Raw genomic sequence first — 12,161 nt, forward strand, 5'->3', positions numbered from 1 at the left:
GACCGGGTGATCCGCCTAGTGGATGAGGGAAAGGCTGTGGATGTGGTCTACCTGGACTTCAGTAAAGCCTTTGACACTGTCTCCCACAGCATTCTCCTAGAGAAGCTGGCGGCTCACGGCTTAGACAGGTACACTCTTCGCTGGGTAAAAAACTGTCTGGACGGCTGAGCCCAGAGAGTTGGGGTGAACGGAGGTAAATCCAGTTGGCGGTTGGTCACGAGCGGTGTTCCCCAGGGCTCAGTTTTGGGGCTGGTCCTGTTCAATATCTTTATCAATGATCTGGACGACGGGATCGAGTGCTCCCTCAGTAAGTTTGCAGACGATACCAAGCTGGGCGGGAATGTTGATCTGCTCGAGGGTAGGAAGGCTCTGCAGAGGGACCTGGACAGGCTGGATCGATGGGCTGAGGCCAACTGTATGAGGTTCAACAAGGCCAAGTGCCGGGTCCTGCACTTCGGCCACAACAACCCCAGGCAACGCTACAGGCTTGGGGAAGAGTGGCTGGAAAGCTGCCCAGAGGAAAAGGACCTGGGGGTGCTGGTTGACAGCCAGCTGAACATGAGCCGGCAGCATGTCCAGGTGGCCAAGAAGGCCAAGAGCATCCTGGCCTGTATCAGAAATGGTGTGGCCAGCAGGAGTAGGGAAGTGATTGTGCCCCTGTATTTGGCACTGGTGAGGCCGCACCTCGAATACTGTGTTTAGTTTTGGACCCCTCACAACAAGAAGGACATTGAGGTGCTGGAGCATGTCCAGAGAGGGCAACAGAGCTGGTGAAGGGTCTGGAGAACAAATCTTATGAGGAGCAGCTGAGGGAACTGGGACTGTTTAGCCTGGAGGAGAGGAGGCTGAGGGGACACCTCATCACGCTTTACAACTACCTGAAAGGAGGTTGTAGCGAGGTGGGTGTTGGTCTCTTCTCCCAAGTAACTACCGATAGGACAAGAGGAAATGGCCTCAAGTTGCTCCAAGGGATGTTTAGATTGGACATTAGGAAAAATTTCTTTACTGAAAGAGTGGTCAAGCCTTGGAACAGGCTGCCCAGGGAAGTGGTTGAGTCACCATCCCTGGAAGTATTTAAAAGATGTGTAGATGAGGCGCTTAGGGACATGGTTTAGTGGTCATGGTGGTGTTGAGTTGATGGTAGGACTCGATGATCTTAGAGGTCTTTTCCAACCTTAATGATTCTATGATTCTATGATTCTATGATCTGTTTCTAGAGCATCCTATACAAACTGTACAGTTGAATACCTTCACAGGAGAAGCATATCTAAATGAGAACCTGCTGTGATGCTGATGACCTGGTGATGCAAGCCAATTTAGCAACTTATAATGAGGGTGAGCACTTGGCATCTGTGGCTAAAATGAAAAACTTTGGAAGGTAATGAGGTTCCCAGCTGATTCTAGGAGATCAGAAAGCTACTGAAACAAAGACTGTCTTTATTCAACTGCATTTTGTTAACCTTTTAGAAAAACTCTCTCTTTGATTCGTGCCTGCTATAGCTCCAAAATGCACAGGAAAACCATATGGGAAGCTAACAGTAGTATAGAAGGTGTCAAGCATCTTACTTGCTAATTGCGATATGCTACAAGGAAGAAGTGCCAGTCAGCTCCAGGTCTACTCTTTCATTTAAAAAATGGGTCATGCCCTAATGGCTTTGGAGCCACCCTACATGGGGCAGCCCTGGGCAAGCGTTCTTCCCCGGGATGCTATCCATGCTCTAATCGATATTCGGCATATCACACCACTTGGGCATGCTACAGTCTTACCAGATGGGTAATTAAAACAGGCTGATGCAGCTAGGAAAGAGATTATTGTCTGAAGGAAGCAAGATGTCAAGGAGGCCTTTTGAAGACCTGCTGATTTATGATTACAGCATGAGAGGGAAAAATGAGGTTGTGCAATCAATGCCATAGCTAATTACTGCTTGTAACTCCCGAGACTACATTTTCAGAATTAAGTTAAGAGCATGCACAGAATCTTGAATGAATCACTGCTGTCGTGACGTTCCTTAAGTTGATGCATTAGAACTAATCAGTCATTTTTAACCTTATTTTTATTTTTAAATTTTCTTAAAGACAGACCTTATTTTTCTCTTAATGAAGCTAGTTTTAGTTTTTAATAATGAAGAAAAAAAGAAAAAGATAGACGTGTGAGATTGTACCCATCCATTCCTGCATTCTGTTCCTTCGCTTACTTCTCCACATCTTCCAGCTAGAAAGCTAGGAGTCATAGCCAAACACCACACAAGTCCACGGACCCAAGTGCTACATGAAGGATGTTTTCCTAGCAGTTCTGGCTTTGTACTTGCTTCCTGTATTGGCTGTAGGATTGCTATGAAAGTAATCCTGTGGATATCTCCAGCTTAGCTTGCGGTAAATCATGCTACAGTGTATTTACCTTTGACTCATCTATGGTTTTAAGAACTGTTACCGATTTCCTTCCTCAAAATATTGCAGCACAGGCTCCTTTCGAAGAGTTAAAACATACGCTTCAAAGAAATGGCACATATATTTAAAGCGGTTAACTGACCTGCAGACCACACCTTACCTTAACAATACATATTTTGATTTTTTTGCAAACATATTTGCTCACTCTATCCTCCAAAGCTCCCAAACAAGTTGATAACTTCTGTGATAAATATCTGTATCATATCCTTTTATTGTATCTGTTTTACAGGCAAATAAACTGAAATAAAGTGTATTCTCCCCAAGGTGCATGGATTTAATAGTGGACAATGAAAAAGAAAAATGCATTTTACTTCACACCCTTTGGTCTAACCAACAATGATTTCACTAAGATTTGCCAAGGGACCAAAGAAAGACTTTTATGGCCAAAAGAAAGTGAGATTCTCCTAATGAAAAAGCCTGTAGATCACCTTTACCTACCTTAGAACAAAGACTAAAATACTGGTAAAACATTTCTGGCTTCACTTTTACAGCTACTGTTGTCACCTTTATCAATGACTACTACAGATAATTAGTAACTGACAGAAAATATGGCAGCACTTTGAATTCATAAGACTCAGAGAATTTTACCTTGGGCAGTGTGACGCTGGTTTTTGAAATGGGCACAATTGTTCCACTGTTGTTTCACAGGTGATAGCTTGAACTGAAGAAAGTAAAACAGAAACAAATAAATGTGTGTTATTTACAAAAAACATAACTAAAAGTAGTACTGAGTTTACAAGAAATAAATGCTAACCTGTTACTTTAGAGACAGTGAAGGAGTTAGCAGACTGGTATTTTCTGAAAAAGAAACAATAGAAATAGTCAGTAAATAACATCTCTCAATGATTTCTTCTAGCTAGGAGAATTGTTATTAGAGATTCTAGAAAAAAACTCAAGACATTGTCCCCAATCACTTCTTACTCACTGCACCCCCTCTCCCCAGTTGTGAATCTGTTTATTGCAATGACACATTTACTTTGTACTCCCAGTGAGTCTGTTTGAAAACCAGGAATGCATGTTAAACTCTTTCAGCAATTTAATTTGTTAAGAGAGTAAGTGTGCTAGGAACAAATTATGCAATCTATTTGTCCCTCAAAATGTAGCAACCAGAATCTGTGGTTGAGAATTTCTCAGGACCATCCAAGAGATCATTTGCTTCCCCCCCAAAGTTTCATTCCTAAAGACAGCTCCAACACTGAAAAGAGTTTCTCCTGCAGCCTTTCTGAAAAATTTAATTAAATTTTACTTTTGGATCTTGTGTCTATGTTAAATTATCACCAGTATCACTATAAATCCAGTATAACGTGTAACTGTTTTTCTCAGTGATTATATGATACTCAGATGTATCTGTTTCTTGTTGTTATATAAAGTCAGATATATACATTCTGTTGTAACATTATAATCGATAAACACTTCTATTTTACTCCTCTTTTATCTCCTATTTTACTCCTCTTCTACTCCTCTTTTAAGTCATTGGATATGCCTCTGATTCTAATATTTTTCATCTGTAACAAAGAAGCTGATCATGCTTTTGGCACCCATAAAGATATTTATTATTTAAAAAAACCCAAGGTAATTATTCCCTATTTATCTTTGGAGCAAATTACTCCTGTGTGCTCCATAGCACTGCAATTTGTATTCAGAAACTGTTCGCTTGCATTGGTTTATTTAGTTGTATGGCCCACCAATTTCACATTTGCTCATTTATTGGATTCCAGTTTGCGTTCATGGAGTTAGCTCATACTTCTGTTGCCCTAACATTGTCAAACACTGATGTGGGAATAGTTCACTATATTGTATTGTTGATTAGCTTGCTGAGATATTGTTAAAAATGGTATTCTATACTATGAAAATGCATAGTATTCTATACTATGAGTATGTTGAAAAAACATCTGTATTGGTAATCCTGATTATAAATCAAAGGGGCTGAAGATTAGGAAATTTGCTGCATGTTGCACTGACATTGCCTTTTCTGCCTTTCTGTTTTGCAATATGCACTAGAGGTGAGATCCACTTCATTTCATCTATTCACTGAATAGATACATAGTTTATGCAAGTGTAGTGGTTTAACCTGGCAGGCAGCCAAATACCACGCAGCCGCTCACTCACTCCCCCCACCCCCAGCGGGACAGGAAGAGAATCGGAAGGGTAAGAGTGAGAGAAACTCGTGGGTTGAAATAAAGACAGTTTAATAGAACAGGGAAAAATAAGGGAAAATAATAATGATAATGATAAAATATACAAAATGAGTGATGCACAATGCAATTGCTCACCACCCGCGCTGACCGATAACCAAGTAGCTGTCCTGGTTTCGGCTGGGATAGGGTTAAATTTCTTCCTAGTGCTGTGTTTTGGATTTAGTACGAGGAGAATGTTGATAACACACTGATGTTTTCAGTTGTTGCTAAGTGCCCTCCTAGTCCAAGGACAGCTCCCGTGCCTACTGACTGAGCTAGGTACACGAGATGGGAGGGAACATAATCAGGACAGCCAGTCCAGCTGGCCAATGGGTTATTCCATACCATGTGACGTCATGCTCAGTATATGAAGGGTAGGCGTGATCCAGGAAGTACCGATCGCTACTTGGTTATCGGTCAGCGCGGGTGGTGAGCAATTGCATTGTGCATCACTCATTTTGTATATTCTATCATTATTTATTATCATTATTCTCCCTTTTCTGTTCTATTAAACTGTCTTTATCTCAACCCACGAGTTTTTCTCACTCTTACCCTTCCGATTCTCTCCCCGTCCCATTGGGGGGCGGGGGGAGTGAGTGAGCGGCTGCGTGGTATTTGGCTGCCTGCCGGGTTAAACCACGACAGTAGCGATTGGTACTTCCTGGATCACGCCTACCCTTCATATACTGAGCATGACGTCACATGGTATGGAATACCCCACTAGCCAGCTGGGCTGGCTGTCCTGATTATGTTCCCTCCCACCTCGTGTACCTAGCTCAGTCAGTAGGCACGGGAGCTGTCCTTGGACTAGGAGGGCACTTAGCAACAACTGAAAACATCAGTGTGTTATCAACATTCTCCTCATACTAAATCCAAAACACAGCACTAGGAAGAAATTTAACCCTATCCCAGCCAAAACCAGGACAGCAAGGCTCCATCTAGAGACACTGGTGAGGGTCAGGTAGCTGCAGGGTATCCCAAGCCTTATTGATGGGCCCTTTGAAGGTTGAAACTTTGGTAAATCATCTTTATTTATCCCAAACACTTTGATTTATAGACTGACTTATAAAGCTGATGCCTGATCACAGTATTTGTAAATTCACTCTAAAAGGCGATGTCCTAAATACTATAGGACATTAATGAAGAATTACGTAGTTTGTGCGCACACGTAGCAGCACGAGTTTCTGGAAATATACTTGTAGATAGGAAGGTATAGATTTGGTCCTTTAACAGTCTTTTATCTATAAGGATTCTAAATTTTTTTTACAACATCTGAATCACAAAACCAAGACCAAAATGGCCATTACTGTTCAGCAATGATACGATTATCCATGCCCACAGCAAACAAAACCAAGTGTTAATACCTCGCTCTGAGTTCCAATTCTCAGAGGATAGGTGCTAAATACACTCTGTAGACTGGGCACTCGTACAGTTTTGTCTCAGATGGCATAGAAACATAGAGATTTCCAGTGATGGAAAATCAATTCCTTCTAGCTTGAAGATTTTCTACAGTTTCTACAGTTACGCCTACATTTGTAAGAAAGCTGGCTCCTAACATGTTATTATTGATATAATCAAGATTTGCTTCTCTTTGTCTCAAAGCATTTAAAAAAGAGATATTTGTCTGTATCTTCATTTTTTGGGGGGGGGAGTAACTTAAACCACAGTCAGATCATCGGGTGACTCGAAGAAATAGATTAATATCAATGGCTTAAGTGCTACCCAGGTAGCCCAAATTATAGGCCACTGAATTTAGTCTGCCTGGTCAGTGTTTCTCTCTATCCTGGATTAGGTAAATCTGTTGAAAAGAGAAATTATGAAAGGTGTCATAGCATGTGGCATTTGTTTGCACAGCACAGAGTGAGAGCACAGCCTCTAACGATTACCTATCGCCTTAGCCTCAGGTTCACACCTCAGCCAAATATATCACTTAGAAAAATTCCTTTTTCTTTCAGTTCGATATTACTTATACATTAACTGTTACACACATACTACTATTACACATACACTATCTATACACAGAAATAAAGACAGCGATGTACACCTCTGCAGAATACATTAAGATATAGTGAAGTGGAATTTGCAAATACTAATAATATCTTAGATTCAAACATACTAATATTGATATTGTCCTATCATTGGATAATTACGTATGCAAACAGCCCAGTGTTCTCCACTTTTATGCACTGTTTTTCTGGTTTTTCTTTTAGCATGTCAACAAGTACTTGGACCTGTTTTCACATGCCAGTCTTAGGACAAGCACCTGAACAATGTAGTACACCTCCAAATGACACTTCAACAGCATGCGATATTATTCCACCAATGGTCAATGCAGAAATTGTGCAAAATATTGGTGCAAAATATCATATGTAATTGTGGAATTGTGATGAAACTATCCAACATATAAGAAGAGGTGTATTTTCTACTTGGTTCATATTGTTCATATGCACAGTACAAGAGGGTCACTTCCAAACACAAACTTGAAAGATTATTGCCTTGTTAGCTGTCATAGATTACTGTGTCCATGGGCCAACCCTGGAAATATTACCAGTTTTGTCCAAGACATGTAAAACAATGCCAGTTCAGTGACAGTATGTACTAGTTTTCTACAATATATACACTTACAAATGAATTAACTGAATACTCCAAATATTGAGATTATTTAACCACAAATACTAACTTACTGCCCAAGTGATTTTGTAAATTATTTCACCTTCTTTCGCATCATTATTGCATCACTTTTTTGTGCACCACTAGACACTGGCTAAAGTTTCAGAATGCATACAATACCTGTACATCCACATGCCTTTTTATAGCATTTTCATATTCTTTATGATAAAAAGTATGAATAAAATGTTATTACTTTGATATATTTTGTATGAAATAAAGAGAAACAGATGAAAAACTTTCATACATTTTAATTTTAAGAAAACTTACCCAATTGACTGAATGCCATTTCTGTAAGACTTGATAAAGTAATTTTTCCTTCCTTGCCTAGTGACATCAACCCAACCACCTTCATTGTCTAGGATGCCATAATGTATGGCAGCTTTACAAATACTGGATTGCTGAAAAACAGAGCAGGAAAAGCAGTTCCATGTCAGACAAAGTCACTATTTCACATTGCAATTTATTTGTGAAAAAATCGGGTTTTAATTACAATGTGTCATTAAAAACTTGGTAGATAGTCTGTTAAGTTTGATGTGGTCTATGTAGGTATTGTTTCAAATGAAGAAAATACCACTTTGCCTTACTCAGAGACACACTATACTCCCTTACAGTATACTTGTTCACAGTAGCTGTTATTTCCTATACTATTTTTCAGTTCTACAGAGTAAATTATATATTTTCAACTAGCATTAAGCTTACACAAGTAGGCTTGCCTTACTGAAACAGTTTATATGAATATACAGAAATTGCTGTATTTCTCCTTAAGTCGCACCTTCACTACTTACACCCAAATATGTGGACACAAAAATTCCACTTCTGTGCATGTTTAAGAAGTATGAAGTACATTTGGACAGTAGCAGATGCAAACTTAAGATGTTATCTTAAACATTTGGTGTAGACTATTATTTTTGGTGAATATTGATTTCTTCAAAAAGCATTCTTAATATGATTTTAACTAGTGTTCTAGCAGAAAGGACATTTCATTGAACAATCTTCTGGTACAAAATCTAATTTAAAAATGTTTACCATTTCATAATGTACACTTCCAATAACTTTGGCTTTGCTATCCAAACAGCCAGCAGGACATTCATACCTAAGAAAACAAAATACAACTTGGTCTTAAATCCTGGGATTACAAAAAGGGAAAATATTCCAGCTCACATACAAATATAGCCTTTTATAATAATCTCAGAATGACAACTGTAAAATTTACCATACCTATTGCAAGTTGTTCCTTTGCACTGATCTCTTAGCCGTACTTCACATGAAACAATCTGAGCTAAACCAAGCAAAAAGCAATTTCACTGCAATGAATTTGATACATATAATTCAAATTTGTTGATCACTTGCAAATCAGGTAAATTCCTTACACATTTGCTGTGTGCTTATTACTTCATTTTTCTCACTGCCATCACTGCCTGTGGAGCCTGAAGGTGAATGAGTTCTTGGCCGGCTTTGCATCGTTGCATCCTGGGCTTTGGATCGCTGCCGTTCAATCTCATTGGTTTCCTCTTCTGGTTCATGGGGAGAATAAGGCCTTTCTGAATCCTCTGTTTCAGAAAACAGGTAAAAAATAATCTCTGAGGCAAAAAAAATCAGTGTTTGTGGAATGTAAATCCCTTACCATGTTTTGGTAACATGGCTTTGTTCTCACAAAATGGTGGATGAATATAAGCAAGAAAGCAAGGAAAACTTTCCACTGCTTCATAAGATGATGAAGACCTCAAGCTTAATAATACATCTCAAGTATCTTTTCGATGCTGAGAAAAGGTAGAATTTTTCTGGCACAGGCAGCACAACTGAGGTATGAAAGTGCTCTTAACACTCCTGTTTTAGTATCATCATCTTCATGCCATTAAAAACCAATAGAACAAAGGTGATATTTCTCTTGTACATTGGAAGAGCTTTAGCAAGCTCATAGATAACTTGTAATTAAAGAAGATGATTTCATAAAAACATACACCTGAAAATGAGGCCCTTCCATTCATATATAACGAAAATAATTTTGAAATACTCATCACTGCATCTACATTTCTTACTTAAGGAAGAACCATAAAGAAGGTATTTGGGCACACTGATGCAGCTTTTAGGGTCCATATGAATAGATGAATAACTTTCAAAAGTTACTAACAAAAATTGCTAAATTACTTGTACATAGAATAGAACAAAAAGAAATAGCAGCTTCATAATATGTTGTGTTTCAATGCTATAAAATATGAATAGCATTATGAAAATTGTAAGAAGTTAATAATCATCCTAGTTGACATTTTGTTTAATTACTAATGTCTTCTAGTCTTGTTCTTGATTTTTCTTATGGCAATGCACATGGCTATGTCACTGAGATAACATGTTTCCATATAAACAAATCACTGCATAGACTTCCACTATAATTACAGAAAGGCATACAAAAAGCACACAGCAACAGTATACTCTTTGTGTATTAAAAGCCCTCAATCAGCACTTAAATCAGCAGGACTTCAGTACACTCCACTCCCTCTGGTGAGGTTCAGCCTCACGTACCATAAGTACATGATCTCATTCATTATAGTACAGTAGGCCCCTAGCAGATCTTTGGGAACATACATAATATATTCTATTCCACTATGTTAAAGGATAATGAGGAAACAAAGCAAACGAAAGGTTACATTTCTCTGCCCATTTCTAGTTGTACTGTTGAAATAGTACATACCTCTGTAACAAAGATTTTCTCTGCAACCTCCTCCAAAACTAGGGGGACATGCGGAACAAGGGCGGCCAGGTTTATAAGGAGCATGACCCCACCAGTTACCCCTTTAGACCAAAAAAAAAAAAAAATTAGCAAAACATGCCTTAATAAATGAACATTTTAACATTAAACAGCATTTAATATGTGGACAAATAAATAATGAAAAACAGCAAACACTTGGACCATAACATTGTTTTAATACACCAAATGCACAGGAAGTAATTGAACAGTTCTTGAAGAAGAAACTGAAGTACTGCCATCAGCTGCTGTAAGATCTTTTTAGATTGGCATAGCACCATAAGACTAAATTCCTCAATTACATGAGAACAGGCTCCGCTCTCCTAAACAGAATATTCTATAGAATTTGATCTTAACCATAGGCTTCATGTTACACATTTCTTAAAGTCACAATGGGGAGATACATCTATTTTTCAGACAAATATCAAACTAGAACAAACATCTCTGATGTTGTATGCTACAACACAGGCCAGAAAACTGAAGATCTAGAAAATCACAAGAGTATTTGTGCAGCCAAAGGCTGCCTTGGGAACAAAGCTCTACTTTGTAATAGTACGAAAAATAGAAAACCCAGAGTGATTTCCTTTCAGATTATTTCCTGGATTATTATAAAGTATCTTGCCTGCTCAAGATATTATTGAGTGTCAGCCTACTTACTTAGGAGAATAATTGCATACAAGATAGACTGCTTTTGGCCAAATCTGTCCCCAGATGTTCATGTTATGACACAAATTAATTGCACAACCGATTCTGCTACTTGTAGCCCAAACAACCTACGGAAAAGGAAAGAGAAAGGCATGTGAAAACCACAGCTGATTAACATAAAATCAAAACTGTCTCCAGACTTCAATGTATAAAACTCAAATCACAAAAGTGAGGTTATATTCCCCTCTGTCATAAATGGGTGAAAGTGGCCTAATTACAACTGTCAAAAGGCCATTCAGTTATATCCTTATTAGAAAGAAAAGCTTTACCTTGATACGAAAGATATGGCTCTCATTTTATTTAAATGGTCTACGCATGCATTTGAAAGTGTAGCAAAATATTTACAAAACATGATCTGACGAACTGATTCTTGGAATTTCAATTAATAGATAATCATGAGTTAGAAGTAGTTAGGTTCCCGTGCTCTGCAGTTCTCAGCACAACCTAAGAAACCAGCGGGGTTTAGACTGGTTAGACGGAGAGAACAGATATTTGTCAGCAGTGAAAGGAGGTAACATAAACAATAAAACTATTCACAAAAAACCTCATACACTGAAAAGACTCAAGTCATGGATTTTAAATGAATATGCTTTCACGTCATTGCAATATAAGGTGGCTGTGCTGCTTAATTCATCTGTTGAAAGCATTTTCATTGCAGATCTTAAAATAATCTCAACGACAAAGGCTGGAACATTCAAATTAGACAAATATGACAAATATGCTAAACTTGTATTAATTCAAGATAAGCCAACTGTGTAGTTCCAAAAGGATTTAGGAGTTGAAAGAGATAGGTACTGTGAAGAATTAGTACTACAAAGAACTAAATATATGTATTGTTGATCTCGCATGTAATTATAGGTATTTTTACAGAAATGGTAAATAAGAATATGGAGGTAATTCTGTCATAAAATTAGATACAATTGTAAATTGTGCTAGTAAACAAACAAAATAAATGTTTAAAAATTAATAATTTTGACGTTTTCTAATATTATATTGAATATTATACGTGAATTTTAGTATAATCTGAGGATCACATATTTCCCATTCACTGAAAACATGACTGGTTCCTCTCTGGAAAAATTCAGGCTAGATTTCAGCAGTACCAAATAAATTACTAGTTATGCAATTTCAAAATCTTGCTGAAGTTAAAGAAACATGTTAAAAACTGTTGTTTCATCTGAGGAATTCACCTAAGAAAACCTTTTTTTAAAATGTGCTGTTTCTTCAGCATATTATAGAAAGGACTACCAGCATACCAGCACAGAGACTAGATTATACAAAGTGCACTGACAGGTAACACTCAGTACTGGGCTTTGTGAGCTTTTTCCTTAATCCTGTTAAGGAAGTGATATTTATGAGGATGAAATGTAAAGATTTGTATGACAACCCTACTCTATGTCACCAATAACCAATGCTTG

At 38.1% G+C, this 12,161-nt stretch overlaps 1 protein-coding gene across 1 annotated transcript in view; it reads right to left on the reverse strand.

Moving 5' to 3' along the window:
- The window catches only part of CRISPLD1 (cysteine rich secretory protein LCCL domain containing 1), a 44,708-nt gene that overhangs the window by 11,818 nt on the left and 20,729 nt on the right, over positions 1–12,161 (reverse strand). Inside the window, exons 4-11 of the mRNA XM_075141617.1 lie at positions 10,696–10,811; positions 9,985–10,085; positions 8,666–8,845; positions 8,514–8,574; positions 8,322–8,388; positions 7,563–7,693; positions 3,203–3,246; positions 3,037–3,109 (exon numbers count right to left, since the gene is read on the reverse strand). Of these exons, the coding sequence (XP_074997718.1) occupies positions 3,037–3,109; positions 3,203–3,246; positions 7,563–7,693; positions 8,322–8,388; positions 8,514–8,574; positions 8,666–8,845; positions 9,985–10,085; positions 10,696–10,811 (773 nt within the window). The remainder of the gene's footprint in view (positions 1–3,036; positions 3,110–3,202; positions 3,247–7,562; positions 7,694–8,321; positions 8,389–8,513; positions 8,575–8,665; positions 8,846–9,984; positions 10,086–10,695; positions 10,812–12,161) is intronic.

The sequence above is a fragment of the Calonectris borealis genome, chromosome 2, assembly GCF_964195595.1.
Source record: "Calonectris borealis chromosome 2, bCalBor7.hap1.2, whole genome shotgun sequence".
Taxonomy (NCBI): Eukaryota; Metazoa; Chordata; class Aves; order Procellariiformes; family Procellariidae; genus Calonectris; species Calonectris borealis.